Here is a 21,499-nt window from a genome sequence, read left to right as displayed (position 1 = left end):
ACTAATAAACTGTTTACGGTTGGAGAGGTAGGATTTTAACCAGGAGAGGGCTGTGCCAGTGATATGGAGGGAGGACTCAAGACGGGAGAGAAGGATAGAGGGGTTGATGGTGTCAAAGGCTGCACTGAGGTCAAGTAGTATTAGGATGTTGAGGGAGTTGTATTCTTTTTGTATAAGTTCATACATTGTTTTTTGCAGGGAAATTTATGCATATTATACCTTTTTAAATTTCTAACGTGTCGTTTCCCCACCCTTTCCTGTCTGAAGGTGCAGCTCTGACTGAGATGGCCATGTCACTGCGCCACCACAGGACAGTCATATTGGCTGTGGTGGCCTTCTGTTTCCTGCCTTGCATCACTTCCTCTCTCAACCTGGAGGATCCCAATGTCTGCAGCCACTGGGAGAGGTCAGTCACAATGCTGCAATCATTTCTTTAAACGCTTTTGACCTCAAGGGTGCGGGTGACACACATTGCTGCTTTGCATACTACACCGTCTTCAGGGAGCGGCGTATGAGTTGCAGGGCCACCTTGGTAGACGGACCTGCCTGTGCATAGAATGAGGGTTACAACATAGTTCTAACCAGGAGGCTACCTCAGGTTCTGAAATGTGAAGCCAATGCGGAAGTGTCTTAAATTTGCATTCTCTTTACTGGCCAGCAGGAGGCAACTCCGCTGGCTGCATAAAGAAGTCAGATGGAAGTCTATGAGAAAAGGACCCTACTTCTCAGTTGATTTATAACCTCTGTAAACACAGAAGTAGGGGGCCCCAGCCAACCCAGGTAGTATGTAACTGAACTGCAGGGGTCAAAAGACAAGCGGTAGACACCCTGCACACCACAGTACCCGGGTCATCAAAGAGCACAGGGACATAAAGGTGTATCATGCCCTAAGGGGAGGGGTCAGGTGCAACACAACCAGCACACACCCCACCCGTTTCACCAATGATATATCGTTCCAGCGAGCACAGATGATGAAAAGGAGCCCAACATGTCCAAGAGAGAATATGAACGTAGAAAGCATCGACCATGATGCTGCCGAACATATGTCGTCGACACTCACATCACAAACAAGCCCGCCACGCTGTATTGTATTCAGACCACAGTGGGAGGGTCTCTTGCTGCCATCCATGGACTTGGGAGATGAACCCTCAAAGCCATGCTGCCAGGAATTTCTTGGATAGGCACATTTTTCCTGAAGCACACAAACAGAACTGTGCTACTGGCCGTGATGGATTGTACTAGCGTGATTGTCGCGGCCCACTGCCTCCACCAGAGGTGGGACTGTTACGGCCAGTGTGTGTTTGAGTCCTTTGACATTGGGCAGCCATGAAACGTCATATTTGGTTCGAGCCAAATTCAACGAGACGTTATGGGGAGCCTGGGAGGTGGACAGGGTATTGTGCTCATTGAGAAATGTAAACAGTTTTAATACATTTTTCAGATTTTCAACAGTACCGTACTTACCGGACTATAAGTCGCACCGGTATATAGGCCCCACCCTCTAATTTTGAGAAGAAAACTGAATATTTACTTATATAAGCCACATCGGACTATAAGCCCAAATGCTACCCGCGATTAGCATTAGCGATTAGCGATTAGCGATTAGCATTAGCGATTAGCATTAGAGAATATAATATATCTTTGTATCCACCTTTGTACCGTATATCTTTTCATGCTTCATACAGACATACCTACCGGTTCATGATGTGGTGTATTCAAGGACCCAAATGCAGACTCAGGACAGCAGAGTTATATTGCAAACCAAGATGATTTATTTCTCTCACTCAAAAACACGCACACAAAAAAACTCTTGAACAAGTTTTGTAGAACTATAGAACAAGTTTTGTCGAACTGGAAAAAACTGGAAAAAACGGTAACAAGTCAACTAGGAGGCGTCTCCACGCGCTCCGCACAGGTCCAAGCCGGGAAGTGGCTTACGGTACCGGTAATCCCTCTGATCCGAGCCGGAAAGTGGCTGGATCGACACAGGATCGCTGTTGATCGCTATCGCCTTCGTCCTCCTGTGCACTAAAACCATTGAAGTCCTCTTCTTCAGTGTCGGAATTAAACAGCCTCAGAATTGCTTCATTCGTGCTTGCAGTCCGTCTTTCGTCTGCACCCTCAGTGTCACTTTGCTCCCGAGGCAAATCCGCCCTTGAGCTTGCGCTGTCCTCCTCATCTCGCAGTAGTCCAGCCTTTCGGAACCCGTTGGTGATGGTGGATTCTTTCACACTGCTCCACGCTGTTAGGATCCACTGGCAGACTTGAGAAAAAGTTGCTCTTCTCATGCAGTGTGTCTACGTTATAGCTCTGAACAGCATTTACGGCTAACTGGCTTGGCCAGTTGCTGCTAGCACAACAGCTATTCAGAGCTATGAGCAACAACAGTTATTGCCTCATTGCTTTTCGTTTGGTAGCCTTGAGAGTCCTTAGTCTGTAATGCAAGTATGTCTGCATGAAAAGATGTACGAAGATATATTCGCTAATGCTAATCGCGGTTAGCATTTCCCCATTGGCGGTAATGTTAAAATTAGCTTAGAAGCTAGCGAGTCGGACATGTACTGTTAAAAGCATCTTGCCGTTCAACCTTTTTTGTTAACAGTCCTAGTGAGAGGTAGGTCAAAGGTACTTCATCCATATTGTAGCGACCCTGTCAGTAACAGCTGGTAGCAGAGGGGTTGCTGGTAGCAACTGTTCTGTGTCGGGAGCTAGTAAATGTTGTGTTAGACCGGAACCGGAAGTTGCGGTTGTTGTTGTTGTGGCGGAGGAAAGCTACGGAAAAATCCGTATATAAATCGCACCGGACTATAAGACGACGCCTCAAAGCGTGGGGTAAAAAGTAGCGGCTTATCGTCCGAAAAGTACAGTACTGACGATCTCCTTCTCACTGTTGCGTTGTTACGTTTTGCCTCAGCTTTCCTCTGAGGGTGAGTAAGCGGTAGATTATGGTCGATTTTTCCTCCTCCAGATGTTTAAAGAGCAGAGGGACAGATTAAATCGATACAAAGAGACAATCTGTGATGACGGGGGGTCCTAGGCGATCATTCCAGTTCTTTCTCTGGAGTGATGAGTCCCAGTCACACATGGGTAGAGCTCACGGTGGCGAGAGACTTCAGACGGCCCACTGCCGTTGATGCTCCCTGAATCAGATTATTAATTTGGGTGGAAGCGAGGGGGCTAGGTCCAACACGCCCCGCTGTAGAGGTCATCACTAGCAGGAAGTACTGGCAAAGAGATGTTGGTGGTGGGCTTCTGTGGGAGGCTGATATACCAGACACCGATGAGATATTGTCGTCATCTGCAGACGACACCAGCGTCTCACTCAGCAGGGACGACCGAATGACCGGAGGCTGTGGCAGAAGGTTGAAGGCTGGGGCGGGTACTTCAATTTCGTTGATTTCGAGCTCTCATCCCACCAAATCATCACATCGAAGCCTCGGAAGTGATCCCACTGCTGCTGGCATTGAATCTTGTACAGCACTCGGCAGGTTGGGCAGGCTGGTGGCTGCAGAACACCACTCTTGCACGGCCCATCCCAAGGCATTTCACATTGTGAAGATCCGTCCCGGCGATGAGGTTGGGACATGATGTGCACTGACGAGGTTATTGAAGCGCCAACTCCATCCGAGGAGGGAGGCAAATTCTCATTTGCCTATTATACTGCCCAAACCTATTCATGCGACTCCTGAGTATTCCCCATGGAGTCCAGCAGAGGCTTGAGCCTGTGTGAGTTACAACTATATGTTTCCTGTGAACACTAAGTTTATTTTGTAAAGACACTATGCATTCAACGCAGTGGTGGGCCGTCAGGGCCAGCTAAGCCTTCTCTGCTGGCCTAAACAGAATCACAAAGTTATAGCTATTTTATAATTTAATAATTTATCACAAATACACTACATGTATTATAATTGTTTTTCCCATTAGCTTATTTTGTCATTGCACAGCTCCTGTCTTCCTCTGCTGCTCTGCTTCCAGCACAGCTTGTTTCAAGGAGAGCTCTTATCCAATCAGATTCAGCCCCTATGTCTCTATGTAAGGAGAGAGGCCCGATGCCCGCTAGAGAGCCTTTGTAGTTTAAGTAAATGGGGACGATATTGTTGATTGTTATAGTCTTCAACCAATCAGAGCTTTAGTTTGACATGTTGGGCGTATTCTTTGACGTGCCACTGCTACGCAGGTAGCCTGCTAAGTACGTCTGCATTAAAGTGCACCTGATTGGTCAACGGGCCAGCGTGACTTTTGTGAAACAGAAAGCTAGCTAGCAGATCTTAGTATGGTAAGAGTTCAGGTTGAAACATATGTAAGAGAAGTTATGACATTTTTAGCGTTTTGCTTGGTAGATTCTTTTTTAACCTAGCTTTGTTTTTTAACACTCAATGGCTGAAGGACGAGAAACAGATTTCTCAAGACCAGAAAAACTGGACATCTATGAAAGGGTCGGTCAACCCCACAGCTAGCATGGAAAATGATTTGTACGAATGGTATTTCTGGCTGACAGCGGCGGAGAAGCGTTGCACATTTTATGGCTAAGAATGAAACTTTTGGAGAGACCCGAGTGGATCTACAACTCAACGAACACGTTCGCAGGAGAACCTCTGACTGGAACTGAACTGAACCGATGTTCTGTACAACCGCGTCATTAAACTCTTTGTTAACACAGAAAGGAGGATGGACTTTGTCTTTAAGTGAACAGCAGCTGTGGTAAGTGAAGTGCTTTTGTGTTTTTACATCTGCAGTAGCCTTATGCTGCGTTCACAGCAAACGCGTCGAAAATTCAACGTGCCGCAAATTCGCGTCCAACGCGCCGCCGGTCTTGCCGGGGGTGTTCACACCAAACGCGGGGCGATTCACGCTGGACGCGTCGGAGAGGGGGCGGGGCTTATCGCCTGAAATCCGTGCAACTGTCCGCCATTAACCATGGAAAAAATAACCTATATTTCTGCTTAGGACGTGTTGTGGAAGTCACAGATATCCCGGGAAACTAAACGCAGTCATGTCTGGGTTCATAATATTGTTCAGAGGAGCGCCGTGGATTTTATCGAGCTGTATTCACTGTGTCTAGCAAGCCACACGTCGGCTGTTTACTACAGCTGTATGAACACAAAATAAACTGATTTGGCTGTGATTTAACGGCAATAAACCGACAAAAAGGGATGAATAGAATTTGAGAAACAAATGTATTATTATTTTTTTCCTATTTTATTATTTAATTTTTTCTATATGTGTGTGTGTGTATATATATATATATACATATCTTTATTTATTTACACACATATGTATATGTATGTGTGTGTATGTATGTGTGTGTATGTGTATTTCTTTTCGTTTGGTTGTCGTATGAGGAGTCCTTAGTCCACACTCCAGATTAGTGGGAGGCGGTAATGCACCCGAAAGCTGTTTGCCAACCGCCAAAAAATGCAAAAGAAAGAAGAAGAAGCAGGCGGCTGAAAACGGTCCGACTTGAACGCAGTTTTTTGTCAATGGCCCTTTTTACGTCCGCCTGCTCTCGTCTGCTTTCCAGGTGAGGCGCAGTTCAACTCGAACGAGCCTATTATATTTCCCACAATTTAAGCTTCTGCATTTTCCAAATGCACTAGTATTATTATCAGAGGGATATTTTATTGACTAAATAATGAATCTATTGAGAAAGAAAATGCTGCTCTAGCTTTACTGATACAAGTTTTGAATTGTGTTCAGTTGACAGACTAAAGCATGCGCTGCACCGGACCGTCTTGGTAAAGAGGGAGCTGAGCCAGAAGGCAAAGCTCTCAATTTACCACTCGGTCTACGTTCCTACCCTTACCTATGGTCACGAACTCTGGGTCGTGACCGAAAGGACAAGGTCGCGGCTACAAGCGGCCGAAATGAGTTTCCTCCGTAGGGTGGCCGGGCCCAGCCTTAGAGATAGGGTAAGGAGCTCAGTCATCAGGAGGGAGCTCGGTCATCAGGAGGGAGCTTGGAGTCGAGCCGCTACTCCTTCGCGTCGAAAGGAGTCAGCTGAGGTGGTTCAGCATCTAATTAGGATGCCTCCTGGATGCCTCCCACTGGAGGTTTTCCAGGTACGTCCAACTGGGAAGAGACCCCGGGGAAGACCCAGAACACGCTGGAGAGATTACATCTCCCAGCTGGCCTGGGAACGCCTCGGGATCCCCCAGAATGAGCTGGAACATGTTGCCGGTGAGAGGGAGGTCTGGGTCGGCCTGCTTGGCCTGCTGCCACCGCGACCCGACCCCGGATAAGCGGAGGAAAATGGATGGATGGATGGATTTTAAGAATATCATGTATGAATTTGGAAATGTGGTGTAGTTCCCCTTTAACTGCAGCCATAAGTAAGTGAAAAATGCATGTCTCCAAAGAGCCTGTGGGGAAACTAATAAGGTCACGAGGCAGTCATAAGGTAGCCTTTGTCAACGCCCCAACAAAGTCGTTGATTTGACTGTGAGACATTATAATTCAAGTCGTTATACAATACTCACCAATGATGTGTCACACCGAGTACAGTGGGTAGGGGTACACAGAGCATGGGGGGGTTAATCCTGCCTTCATACATACACAAACATGCACACGCACACAAAAGCAGCTTAATGACGCCCTGATTAAAACGGTCAGTGGTCTGAAGAATGTGCACACGGGGTGTCCTGTTGGATAAACATGGGTGGTAGGGTGTTATTATGCATGAAACCTCTGCACACACACACACACACACACACTCTGATGCTGCTCCTTATGTCTGATATCTCTCTCCTTTCTCTTCCTGTGCTTTCAGTTACTCGGTGACAGTGCAGGAGTCATACGCCCATCCCTTTGATCAGATTTATTACACCAGCTGCACCGACCTCCTCAACTGGTTTAAGTGCACCAGACACAGGTGAGAACTACATCGCTGAGGCCGGAATACAGCCCAGAATGTGTGTGAGTGTGGAGAGAGTGGTGGTTTATTAATAGACCATTGTTTTTGCATGCTTAAGCCCATGTTCAATTTTCTTGTCTACCGACCACTCAAAGCGCTTTACACTACATGCCAACATTCTCCCATCTACACACTCATTCATGAGTCACATTTACAAGGTGTCACCTGCTCATCAGGGTGTAAAGTAATTCACACTCACACATTGGTGGCACAGCCCAACCAGCTTTACCTCCTGAGCCACCGTACAGTTCAGTATACGTCACCTACCTGTCAACCATTTTCCAAACCATACAACAGTGTTTGTACTACATCCAAGCTTGAAAGTTCCAAATCCCGCACCACGCAGACCTTGTCTTCTTTTTATTTTGTGGCATGGTAACGCTGCATCAGTGTTCACTAGCAACTACATGGGCCACACAATGAGAACAGTCACAATTAAAAGCAGACTGTTTAGTGTCAACTTCGAATATAGTCGTTTGCCAATTTATTCTATCAAGATTTCTCCTTTTTCTAGAGCTTTCAGGTCACATAATGTGGGTTAAAACACAAAAACTTCCAGCTGCAGTGTGAATGTAGTTGATTTAAAACAACAATTAAAACAACACTGTAATGCTTTTTGCAGCATAGTAAGCAATAGTAAAGTAATTTCATAAATAACTAACATCTATTGCTGTGCTTTATCTGTATGTCAGGGAATTTGTTAAATCCATCCATGTATATTTTTATCACTCTGTCTACGATCTGCTCATCTCGAGTTAAAAGGTTCCATACCCTATATAGACAACCCAGACTCCCTTTTCCACTCCACATTTTATACCACACGATCAAATGAGCCCAGAATAATCAACGTTGTGCATGTATAGCGTTTCCTTTTATTGAGTGTCTGATCATGTATCCGCCTGTGAGCAGGGTGAGCTATCGGACAGCCTATCGAAGGGGAGAGAAGACCATGTACCGGAGAAACTCCCAGTGCTGCCCAGGCTTCTACGAGAATGGAGAGATCTGTGCTCGTGAGTATCTTTATCATCATCATCATCGAGGATCACTCCAAGTCGAGTATGATTGTCCTCCTGCTGGTGGGTTTTGTCATTTGTGGGTCTTCAGGTGGCTGTAGAGATCGATCCTTGAGTCAAATGTTCTGTTGCAATAGTGGCATTGGGAGTGGTTGTCATGGTACCGGTGGCTTGTGGAGCCATTATGGTGGTGGGTCTTTCCTTTTTTGCTTGCCTTTTTTCTCTTGCGGCGTGGGGAGGTCCTTTTCTTGCTGCGCTAAGCCTTCATAGACCATCCTGCTCCATAGGTTTCTGTTGAGAGTTGTGGATGTTTAATCAGCACTTTCTCAATTAGGTTTTGATGTTTTCTTTGTACCGCTTTTTCTGTCGCCCTTGGGTGCTACCCTTCCTTCGGTTGGTCACAGGTCATTTGTTTTGGTTGGCGGTATTTGGGTTGCATATGTCTGCTATAGGTGGTCCAGCAGGGTCAAGCCTGCAGTGTCCAAGGCAGAACTACTTCTTGATAGACGAGAAGTTTGGTCTGGATGTTCCGATCCTCAAACATTCTTTCTCAGTTTTTCTTATTAATGACAGCTCTTGTGGAAAGAAGGTAGACCAAGGTAGGCAAAGTGATCCACATTCTCCAAGATGTTGTTGTACACAAAAATTGTCGGGACTTGGGCAGGTTGGTCAGCTGCTGGTTGGTGTAAAATCTGAGTTTTCTTGATGTTAAGACAAAGTCCCAGGAGCTGGCAAGCTCTGGCGAAGGCATTCAGGATGCTATTGAGGTCCTTGTCAGATTGAGCAACAAGGCATGCCCTTCTGTAAGAGACGCAAGAACTTGAGATACTTGTTTTGGCATCAGTTCACAGAGCCAAAGGCCGTTGTGAGGTCGATGAATGCCATATACCACGGTAGATGTTGTTTTTGACATTTCCCATGTAGCTCATGGCTGTCAAAATGATGTCGGAGGTTCCGCTGTCAGGACGAAAAACCTGGATAAATGAGTGAAGTCATATAATGAATGACCGATGAAGAACACTGTATGGTTGGAGTATGAACATGATACGAATCATATGATTATGAACATATGTGAATCATATGTTGGGTACCGAAACTCGGTGCCAATATGGCACCGGTTCCTATACGTCCGGTATCTACCGGACCGAAACGCAACGCAGATTTCGGTGCTTCCTTTCCTGCACCGATTGAAATACTTTTTTTACAGTACTCTGATGACTCCGTCCTGGCAGCAGGACTCGGTCCTCCGCTCCTCACTCATAGTATTATTACAACGGGGTACTTAGCGCTGTCGCTCATAAGCACAACAACACAGGCACGCGAAAGCTTCTTCTTCTCCTCCTTTGAGGTGTACTGCCGGTTGGCAAACGACGAATTGGCGCATTTCCGCCACCAACTGGTAAAATAAAATAAGTCATGAGACGTGTCGTATTTTGCCAGAGAAGGAAAATATGCTCATATTTCTGCAAAATAATTGCTGAAGTCGAAGCTGTAATGTGTGTGTGTACAGAGTGTGTGTGTGTTTTGTATTTTGTATTTAATTTATTTAAGTATACTGTAAACTGTTAACAGTTAACATATTGTTCATAGTTTAAAAGTTTGAAGCTGTAGTTTGAAGCCAAGTGTTTTGTATTTATTTATATTTATTGTATACTTCAAACAGTAAATATATTGTTAAATTTTAAGAAAAAAGTATCTGTTCAGGCACCATTTAGGCACCGGTATCGTTTTAAAAGTATCGATTTAGCACCGGTATCGAAAAAACCCAAACGATACCCAACCCTAATCATATGCTACGGCTTTGATAGTCACCACACTGCAGGAGAGTTGCCTCTGCAGGCTGAGGAAACTGGGAAACTTGGTTCAGCTGAATGACTGTCTGCCTGTCAGAAAAACAGAACCTTTATCATCTACATGTGTTATTACTGTAACTTCACTTTTCATTGAGGCTACTGTGCACCCCCCCCCCCCCCCCCTTTTCAGTAGCCAGCAGTCAGTAACAGGTGTGAAGCCACAGCGGCCATTGGCAAAAACAACAACTGTTGTTCAGCAGCAACAGTAAAAAAAATCATAATGCTAACACAGCCTGCTATTGTGCTGGTTGAAGTGGTTGATGATAGAAGCTGTGTGCTTCAGTGGAGACCACAGTTTGATTCATGCGGGGGCTGTGAAAATGTGCCCCGGGAGTTCAGAGCGGAATTTACTTGAGAGGAAAAAGGCTCTCTTGTATAAGCAACTATCACATGTTGCTCTGAGAGTCTCACTGAAGATTTGCCAGATACTCCAGGCAGCATGGCATTTCCAGATGAGAGTCAGATAGCAAAGGAAGTCAAATGGCATATAGGGTTAAATGAGTTAGTACATTTTCTTTTGACGCAGTCTGCTGATGGAGATTCTTCTTCTCTGTCTTCTTCTTATTCTTATTCTTCTAATCCTCCCTCTCCTTCATTGGTAACTAGCTGGTAAACATAGTGGAGAAATGAGTAGCCCTGGTCTTACTCCCATGGCGTCAAATACAGACAACTGGGGAGTATCCCTTTGCGTCTCGATATCGACGCACAATGCAGTGATATGTCTGTAATACGGCATCTGTATAAGAGCGTCATTATTATGCAATGGAGCGAGAACACCCACGAGGGAGGTGTGGTGGATGAGTCAAATAAACACAGGATTTTTGCTCAGGGGACAGGTTGTCCTGTGGGAAAGCAAAAATGTATTGATCTTTACAGACAACGTCCGTCCGTAGTTTAGAACACATTACAAACATTTTTGTAACGATGAGTCACTTGTTGGTTTTGCCTCCAGTGCATTTACATACAATAAAAAGGTCCAACATGTACACTGTATACATTATATCCAGTGTTAAAGTAAAAACAAGTACACATGAATACAATGATTACAAATTTAAATCATTAAACATGAATAATTATTAGATAAAACAGTGTTTAGTCCCTTATGATGGCTTTTGCAATTTTTTCAGACTCAGCATCATATATCGCATTCAAGTCCAGTTGTTAAATCAGCACCTTGTTGTTGTTTTTAGCCTTTTCTGAGCTGAATTCTAATTTAATCTTGGACATCATTTAAGGTTAACTGTTAAGATTCGTGTCATCTTGCAACAGAAAACTTAACTTTTGTATGCATGGAGACATAAAACGTGGTTGAAAATCTGTTTAATTCAAACTGCTCTTTTGAAAACAATCTGGGTATTGTGCAGTTAAAATCATTTAGTGCTGAAACCAGTGATTATTTACATCTTGAGTGACATGCATCAAGACAAAGTGGTCCAATCCTGATTTAGATTAAGTGAAGTTGAATCTTCAGACCTGGAATTCTCAATTAATCCAGGCTTACAACATCTTAATTCTACAGCTTTTGCAGGGAAAGTACAACAATATAATTCTTAAATTGATGTACCCATACATGACTAATTCTTAAAGCAGATATATTTTTACACATCTTTGTGAATGTACTGATCCCTGTCTTCCTGTCTCCTCCATGTCCAGCTCATTGTGCGGCGAGCTGTGTCCACGGCCGTTGTATGGCCCCCAACACCTGCCAGTGCGAGCCCGGCTGGGGGGGCTTCAACTGCTCCAGTGGTAAGTCCTCCAGCTGTTGCTGTCATTTCTTTGTGTGTGTGACTCTGGTTTTCTGTGGAAGCACTCTGAACTCACAAGAGGAAAAACAGGCCGTGGTATCGTCTTACTGACTGCTGCACTGTATCACAGGAGCTAAACACTCTGTTTGTTCTCATGGCTATATTCTTTAGACATGCAGACATACACATCCTCAAGTATTGTACGTAAGTACAAATTTGAGATTCAAAATTACAATATATGTTATCATATATATATATATATATATGCTAATCTATTACAAATGTACTTTACAATATAAAGTAGGTCAAATTAACTATACCTCAACTATACATATATTATGCCATCAAAACACGCCTGTACGACTGGTTCAACAGTCAGGTGAGCTCTCTTTCCCCTGTTTCCAGTCTTTATGCTAGGCTAGGCTAACCACATCCTGACTCCAGCTATGTACTTAACACACAGACATGAGTGTGATATCCATCTGGACATCTCACTCTCAGAAAGAAATACAATATGTGTATGTCCCAAAATGTTGAACTGTCCCTTAGTTAAGGATTTGAATTATTCTTCCACAACTGTGTGTAAATGAAATGAATTATATGCTATGTGTTGCTCTTCATGGTATTGGATGTATTTGTTTACTGTAGCACTGGGGTCCAAAGGTGCTGTTAGTCAGTCCATCTGTTTGTCCAACGTTTTGTTTCAGCAGTATTTTCTACAACTACTCGTCAGATTGCTGTGAAATGTATTATGGAAGTTCATGTTCCCCACAAGATGAACCCTAATCATTTTTGTGACCACAAGCGGCATTTCCGCTAGTGCCACCATCAGTCAAAGTCACTCTGGTCAGGAAAAACAAACTTAAAACTCTAGGCCAGATTTCTATAAAGCTTCTAGGGCTTTTCATGGTCCCTGAGCATGAATCAATGGTAACCCCCTCACCACCATTAAAACACAATTTCTATGTTAACAAAATACCAACAAAATACCAAAGACAGATTGTCATGAACTCTCTTCCTGGGACGGCCGTGGCTCACTGGGTAGAGAGGGTCGTCCGCAAGGTCGGCGGTTCGATCCTTGACTGCTACGTGTCCTATGCCGAAGTGTCCCAGAGCAAGACACTGAATCCCTAACTATTCCCGGGCGCTTCTCAGCAGCCCACTGCTCCCAATAAGCTAGGGTTAAATGCAGAAGTACAATTTTGTAAATATGTGTATATGTATATGACAATAAAATCCTAACTTTAAACTTTTTTACCTTTAACTTTTCACTGTTGTCTGGCCAAGCTCAACAGGCCCTCGATTGAGGCTGCTACCATTTTTCAGTTGAATTCGGCTGCACAGTAGCTAAATAACAGTTCTGCCTTTCATCGAGACATCCACATGATCCATGATACCCACACACAGTCGCTGTAGCCGTCACCATCTGCTGCCATGTTTCACTTTTGGCCAGCTGCAAAAAAGCTCTTTCATTTCCTTAGCAGAATTGCATCACGGGTATAAATGTATTTTCCAAACATGGGTAGAATTAGTATTTTGTAAGCAGTTAGTCACAGCTAATACAATTGTACAGGGCCACTTCCTCTGAGCATGTCAACACAGCTTGTACATGTTTACCAGCTCAGTGGGTCCGTCAAATGAGCAAAAGTGAGATTGAACAATGGTCAGCTCTTCAGTCTATGAATGGCGTGTGTGTTTGTGGAAACACTGGTGTATTTACTGGATCTACTCAACCTCATTGAGCCCTCTTTAGCACTCGGGCTAAGTATGTTATGCCCAAGAAATCCCCTGGGGAGACTGCGATTTCAATAACCAGAACTTTTCATGTGGCTTTCCTCCAGGAATTTAGCTGCGAAAATGTTGTCCTGGCCTGTAGCTTGTGTACGGTGGTGTTTTCAAAGGCTGTGGTTACAAGCGACTTTCGTCATTCTGTCATTTAGTCCGTTTTTTCATTCAATCATGCCAGGACGCATTATATATCAACTCTGTATACTCCGAGATCAGATCTTTCTCACATTGGGATCCCATCAGCCAGACATGCTTAGGTGTCCTGGCTCGCGTTGAGTTCGGATCTCAGTGAAATGGGGACAGCACATGGGCACAATGCGGACAATTTATCCAGCCTTCATTAGCATCATCTTCCCCCCACACCGGAGTACCTTCCAGATAAGATCAAAAGGAAAGGAGCACAGCTGAGACCATAGACCAGGTGTATTCAATTAAAATTCAACGAGGTCCATTTAGAGAGAATTTCCTCAGGCAAAGGTCCAGAACATCACTGTCTAACTTGTGCTATGATTTAGTGCCATATATATTAAAGTAGCCTAGCAGTTGTATCAATGTCTGTATAGTCAACAACTGACTGTCAAACTAAATAAAGAAAGTTCAATTCAATAATATCTCAACAATATTTATGCTCAGTTTTCAAATTCAACTGGATAAGTGATTCAAAATGCATACTCTTATAGTAAATACATGTTACTCTCTCATTTCAAGTAAAATAAGTGATGCATTTAAAAATATAATACATTGCAGAAAGCTTTTGAACAGTGTGCATCTTAAAAGAAAAAAGAAACACAAATTGAATTGAATTGTCCTCCAGCTTTAAATGTATTTAATTCAGATGTGATGTCAATCACAAAAGCCAAGATATCCATATTATTCTCATCTTCTAAAAAGAGAAAATTGTGTGCAGAGACTTTATGTGTGGTTGTTGAAATAACTTTTTTCAGATCTATTCTTCTCTGGTAACATCATTGTTGGGCAGTGAATTCATGTATCATATTGGGCTCTCAGGTTTATTTTCTGTGCCTTCATTTTGTATTTGATTGGATACGTTTCCTCAAAAGATTTGGGCTTTGTCTCATAGTGGCGCTTCACATTACCGCTTTTCTTCTTCCGAATGAACAAACGAGAGTCTGTCCATTCTTGGTTGAAGGTTCTAGTTTTTTGGAGAACACATAGTGAAATATCTTCTCTCACTCAGATACTTCTCAGACTACTTGGTCTCTCGCCCGTCTCTCCCCTGTGTGAATAACTTTTACCCAAGTCGCGATACTTATCGGAATACACATATTTGATTAGCTGAGTAGTGTCATGTGATATGATTTACAATGCATGCAATTGGTCGGTTTGTTTCCTGGGCCGCTGAACCAGTGACGTAAAGATGGTTCTCAATGAATTAGCGGAGCTTTGTTCGCGACTATTCTTAAAAATCAAATCCACTAATGCTGCAGGGAGGAAGAGTAAGCAGCAAAAATAACAGGGGACTTTTGCTGTGAAGAATTTAGAGGAAATGAAATGTTTATCTACCATTTTTCAGCCATTCCTTTGACCACGAAATAAATCTGATCACCATACATATATCTTTATTAATTATTTTTTTCAATTGCTCTTTAGTGGGTGAGGCAATACCTCTTAAACACCAAACACACTCCTCTACATGATAACGGAAATAATTGATATCTTCTGGGTCCAGGCTACAAGGCTAATGATACCAATGACTCTCTCCAGGAAAAGTCGGGGCCCTGTATGCAGCGAGCCTTCTCAATTCCTGTCCTGCAAGTTTATAGAAAAAGAAAGGTGAGGCTGCGAAGAAACAATAGTAAACATGCAAACTTATCAAACTTAGCATACATTCCTCGTCAGCCTGTCCAAATAAATTGGGCAAAGAAAGCTTTAACCACATTAAACTTAGCTTTATTAAATGTCAGGTCTCTGTCAGGAAAAACATTTTTAATCAATGATTTTATTGTTGGGCACAAACTGGACATTTTGTTTTTAACTGAAACTTGGTTAAATCAAGATAACAGTGCAGCTGTTCTTATTGAATGAACACCTCCCAACTTCAGTTTCATGAGCGAAACAAGAGCGCATAAGAAAGGAGGTGGAGTTGCTATTTTATTTAATGATTCTCTTCAATGCAAGCAGATGTCCTTTGGTCATTTTAGTTCTTTTGAATATGTGGCTCTTAATTCCACTCAAGCTTTATTCCTAAACATTTACAGACCGCCTAAATACTGTGCAACCTTCTTTGATGAGTTTACTGAACTGCTGTCTGTAATCTGTATTGATTTTGACTGTGTTGTTAGTGTTGGTGATTTTAATATCCATGTTGATAATCCCCAGGACAGAGAGTCTATAGAACTATGTGGTGTCCTTGATAACTATGATCTGACTCAGCATGTGACAGGACCCACCCACAACAGGGGGTACACTCTGGACCTAATCATCACCAAAGGTGTAAACATTTCCAAGGTTGCTGTGACTGATGTTGCACTCTCTGATCATTTCTGTGTTTTCTTTGAGAGTGCAATCTCCTTGCACACAAATGTCCAAACCAAGGTTGTGACAAAGCGTTACATCTCTGAAAACACCAGTGAACTATTTATTCAGAAGTTCTCCACACCAGCCCTCTCTTGTCTCTCAGTCAATGAGCTTGTAGATGGCATCAATTTTAAAGTAAAAAATATTATTGATGCCATTGCACCCACTAAAGTGAAGGTTGTCTCGGGTAAGCAAAGATCTCCTTGGAGAAATGCTACGCTGGTCAGAAAAGAGAAACGTGAGTGTCGGAAAGCTGAGAGCAGGTGGTGAAAAACTAATCTCCAGGTTCACTGTGACATCTATAAAGAGAGACTTCGCAATTATAATTTGGAACTTAGAACTGCAAGGCAGTCATTCTTCTCTGACATCATAACCAAAAACAAGAACAATACACGCGCCTTATTTGCTACTGTCGACAGGCTAACAAACCCTCCAGTGTCGGTAGCTGCTGAACTCCAATCCACCTGGGCATGCAATCAATTTGCCTCCTTTTTTACTGACAAAATTCAGAAAATTAGACAAGCAGTCAGTGCCTCAACATCAACCACAGGATATGTGTTGTCCCGATCTCTGAATAACATCCATTCAAATATCATGACACAATTTCATTCAATCGACCGTAGAAGCCTAGAAGACATTATACTACATCTGAAGTCATCCTCCTGCTGCTTGGATATTCTACCAACACACTTTTTCAAAAATATTTCAAACTGCATGACCACTGATCTCTTACAAATTGTAAACACATCCCTTCTCTCAGGTGTCTTCCCACAAGCCCTAAAAACTGCAGTTATTAAACCGCTCCTAAAGAAGGCTAGTTTAGACTCCGCAAAGATGAAAAATTATAGGCCAATATCAAACCTCCCATTTTTAAGTAAAATAATTGAAAAAGCGGTTTTCCAACAGCTGACCAACTTCTTGGCCGTAAATAACTGCTTTGATGTTTTCCAGTCAGGCTTTCGACAGCACCACAGTACTGAAACTGCTCTTGTTAAGGTTTTCAACGACATCCACTTAAACATAGACAATGGCAGAAGTTCAGTCTTAGTGTTACTTGATCTCAGTGCTGCATTCGACACGGTCGACCATGCCATCCTCCTAGAAAGACTAAACATCTGGGTGGGACTCTCTGGCACAGCACTTAACTGGTTTGAATCCTACTTGAAGGACCGAGAATACTTTGTGTCTGTAGCTGATTATACATCAGAGCTGACTAAAATGACATGTGGTGTTCCCCAAGGTTCAATACTGGGGCCTCTTCTGTTCAACATCTACATGCTTCCACTAGCTCAGATTATGGAAAGCAACAAAGTGTGTTATCATAATTATGCAGACGACACACAAATCTACATAACTATGTCACCAGGGGACTATAATCCCATACAAGGGCTGGGTAACTGCATTGAACAAACCAACAACTGGATGTGCCAGAATTTTCTTCAATTAAACAACGATAAAACAGAAGTAATTGTTTTTGGTACCAAGGACGAACAATTGAAAATCACCGCTCAGCTTCAATCACTGATGTTAATACCCACAAACCAAGCCAGAAATCTAGGTGTAGTTATGGATTCAGACCTCAACCTGAACAGCCATATCAAGACAATTACAAAATCAGCCTACTATCACCTGAAGAATATATCAAGGATTAGAGGACTTATGTCTCAACAGGATTTGGAAAAACTTGTCCACGCATTTATCTTCAGCAGACTGGACTACTGTAACGGTGTGTTTACAGGTCTCTGTAAAAAGTCCGTAAGAACGCTGCAGCTCGAGTCCTCACTAAGACCAGGAGGGTGGATCATATCACCCCAGTTCTGATGTCTTTGCACTGGCTTCCTGTCCAACAAAGAATTGACTTTAAAATCCTGCTGTTGGTTTACAAAGCACTGAATGGTTTAGGGCCAAAATACATCTCTGATCTGCTACAACCTTATGAACCATCCCGACCCCTCAGGTCGTCTGGGACCGGTCTACTTTCTGTTCCCAGAGTCAGAACTAAACATGGAGAAGCAGCGTTCAGTTTTTCTGCTCCTCATATCTGGAACAAAGTCCCAGAAAGCTGCAGGTCTGCTGAGACCCTCAGCTCATTTAAAGCAAGATTGAAGACTTTTCTGTTTGCTGCTGCCTTTAATTGAACCACATTCAATTAATATATTAATCAATTTCCTGCATTTCTGCATTTTACTACTGTATTTTATTTCTTACACTGTTCTTAATTGCTGTTAAATCTCCTTTTCTTTTGCCTATGTTTTGATGCTTTTAATGGTTTTAAAAGGACTGGATATCGCCATTTCCTCCGGGACCGAGTTCGTGCAAGGCGTACACTATAAAACGCAGATCGGCAGAGATCTTTTCCAGACGTGGTTTGTGTGCGAGTAATTGCAGAATTGCGGCAGTGTATGGTTGATTGCGTGCAGCGCAATGTCTCAGGGAGACATCAATTATTGTTTCAATGTATGTTTTAAATCTCCTTTACTTTTTACTACTGAATTTTATTTCTTACACTGTTTCTTTAATTGTTTTTAAATCTCCTTTTCTTTTGCCTTATGTTTTGATGCTTTTAATGGTTTTATGTGAAGCACTTTGAATTACCTTGTTGTTGAAATGTGCTATACAAATAAACTTGCCTTGCCTTGCCTTAAATATCTCATGAAACAGTGTCATTGCAGCTTTAATATGATGTATTGCCTTTTAAAACAGGATGTTCAGGTGGAACATTAACAGTGATGTACACATCTCTAGAATCATGTGGGTCGAGTGTCAGGAGTACAGTTCTGGAAGTAAAAATCAAAAACAGTAAAGAAATGAGTGAGCATTTAATTCCTGTCCCCTCATCTTGTCTTTCCCTTGTGTTGTCCTCCCGACTGCCATACACTTGTTGTCCGTTGGGGTCAAAAATGACCCCATCTGGTTTGACTGTTTTAAAGCATATAGTATAAATTGTCAATCAATTCTGTTTTACACCTTTAGTCTTACTTCAGTCCAACACATTACCACAAATGTTTCCCTTCATTTTGGAATTTAGGGCCAATAGACCTTGTTTACATAAAAGTAGACCCTGTTTTTGAGTGAAAATACAATGAAACAATGAATTATTTTGACTTTATATTATTTTTTACGATTTGACTGATCACAGAGAGGTACATATCAAAGTTTAGTGAGGATGCTGTTCTTTAATCATTTGAATTTTTCTAATGGCAGCACATAATAACACCTGTTGTCCTCTGGGGTCAAAAATGACCCCGTCAGGTTTGACTGTTTATAAAGCATACAGTATAAATTATCACCCACCTCTGTGTTTCAACTCCTCAGTCAACTTTATTCCAAGTCATTACCTGACATATAAAACATGTCAACATTCATTTCTGCAACATTTAAGCCTCCTGTTACCTTCAAATTTACTAACACTTGTTATCCTGGGGTAATTTTTGACCCCAGCAATTTGAACCTGCAGAACATTATTAGGGCCCGAGCACCGACGTAGTCGGAGCGGAGGACCTATTGAATTTCTAATGTTTATTCTTATTCTTAGTCTTTCGTCGCAAAAAGGAGGTGCTTGGGATATTGGGAATGTTGTGAAATTTGGCACACAAGCCAGAATTTGCGAAAATTGCAGTCTGATTGGGGTGCTCAGCTGCGGTATGAAATATTGGCTCGCTAGCGCCCCCTATTGAGTAGCCCCGACATCAGGTTTCACCCAGCTGTATGAAAGTTGGTAGTGATGTGGACCGTGATGAGACGCACAAAAAATCCTCTTGGACGATTTCTCTAAACCAAACAGGAAGTCGGCCATTTTTGCATTTATGACGTTTTTTGACCGTTTCAAGGCGTCATACTTTAACGAACTCCTCCCAGAGATTTGACCCGATTGACTTCAGATTCGGCGAGTCTGCTCTTGAGACCTTGACAGTGAAAAGTTACTCAAAGATCAAAAAGTTATCGAACTATGTGGCCGTGGCGTGGCGTCAAAGAAACACCATTCGCCACGAAACAGGAAGTTGTTGTAACTCGGCCGTACATTGTCAAATCTGCTCCAAATCTCTCATATGTCATAACATCCTGACCCAGAACACATCTATATGATAATTTAGAATCATAGTGATAGCGCCACCTAGTGGCAACCGGAAGTTGTACGCTGCGTACTTTGACATCCTGCTCCTCACAGATTAATCAGATCCCTCTCAAATGTTGTCAAACAAGCCTTAAGACCTTGATAATGCTTTGTTGTGAAGATTGTAAGAAGTTACTGAAGGGCAGCGACGTGGCGGCTCGCCATGAACGAATAAACTGATGTAACTCGACTCCACATCATCAGATCTTTGCTAGATTTCACATGCTTGATTAGACTCCAGGCCTGAAGACATCTGCAGGCCAATTTTGAATCATAGTCATAGCGCCACCTAATGGTAACAGGAAGTTAAAGTCTTTATGCTTTGGCTTGTTTCTCTTAGTAGGTAAATCAAATCAATATCAAATTTGTTCCACACAAATACAAGAAGTTCATAATGCCAGATCATGAAGCTTTTGATGTTTCGTCGAACGCCGTTGCCGTGGCGATGCAGTCTTCGCCGTGAACAACGAAGGTCATTTTGAGAGGCTAAAAATGCTCGAAACATAAGCAAACTTGGCAAGTAGATTACAAGGCCGAAATGTAGTTACAGAATATGATTTTATTGGTTCAGAGTGGCAAATCGGCTCAATAGCGCCCCCTACAAAATTTCGACGAAGCAGCCCTCGCAGTACGTTTGACCTAGATGTATGACATGTGGTAGGAACATGTATCGCATATGGACTTCAATAAAAGTATGTTGGGGCCATGCTCTGAACCTACATGCAGTGTCTGACGGTCACGGAACTGAATGACAGCATCAACCAGAGTCCTCGCGCCGTCCGACGGTCGCGGACGTTCTCGGCCGCGCAGGCCGGAGTCCCGCCGGCACCCCGACGTGCATGCACCCCGACGTGCATATAGCGAGGGCCCGCTCATTGCTGCTCGCAGCTTTAATTAGAATTAAAATTGCAACCAAAGTTTATGTGTCAGGTACTTAGTTTTTAGTTGACTACCTAAATAGCCCTTTAAATAAAACAACCCCCCCCCCCCCCCCCGGCACCCAAACCCGTACACATCCAGAATCCCTGTTATGGGACTTTGGAGAAATATGCAGATCACCATCAAATCTCACTGATTGGCCTAAAATTAGAAAGAGATATTTTTTGGGTGTTTTAATGGCTTTAAATATCACTTTACATATCAACATGTTGAGTTTGTGGTTACGCAGTTGTCCCCATTAAATTAGGAAAAGATATTCAATATTAAACCAAAAATATGATGTCTCATTTATTTAGAGACCTTAAACGTCCTCTGGGGTCAAAAATGACCCCAGAACAACACAAGGGTTAAATAGGTTTTTGGTAAGATGCCTGAAATAAGCTCTGTGGTTAACACACAGCTTAATTTTAACTTCAGGAGTTGGCCTTGAAAAATACGTCATCCCTGCATCACACTATATATGGTGTTAGGCAGTGGTGTATAAAGTACCCAAAAGCCATACTTGAGTAAAAGTAAAGATACCTTACTGGAAAATTACTCCAGTAAAAGTAAAAGTCACCTATTAGAATACTACTTGAGTAAAAGTCTTAAATTATCTG

At 42.8% G+C, this 21,499-nt stretch overlaps 1 protein-coding gene across 3 annotated transcripts in view; it reads left to right on the top strand.

Moving 5' to 3' along the window:
• Positions 1–279: 279 nt before the first annotated feature.
• megf10 (multiple EGF-like-domains 10) overlaps positions 280–21,499 on the top strand; it is a gene marked incomplete at its 3' end in the record, with an annotated part of 68,524 nt that continues 47,304 nt past the window's right edge. For all 3 annotated transcript variants that reach the window (XM_079289094.1, XM_079289095.1, XM_079289093.1), the window contains exons 1-4: positions 280–406; positions 6,767–6,868; positions 7,820–7,920; positions 11,430–11,522. In XM_079289094.1, the coding sequence (XP_079145220.1) occupies positions 285–406; positions 6,767–6,868; positions 7,820–7,920; positions 11,430–11,522 (418 nt within the window). In that variant the 5' untranslated portion in view covers positions 280–284. The remainder of the gene's footprint in view (positions 407–6,766; positions 6,869–7,819; positions 7,921–11,429; positions 11,523–21,499) is intronic.

Source organism: Melanostigma gelatinosum, assembly GCF_949748355.1.
Source record: "Melanostigma gelatinosum genome assembly, chromosome: 18".
In the NCBI taxonomy this organism is placed as follows: domain Eukaryota; kingdom Metazoa; phylum Chordata; class Actinopteri; order Perciformes; family Zoarcidae; genus Melanostigma; species Melanostigma gelatinosum.
This window is presented reverse-complemented; position numbering and strand designations above follow the sequence as displayed.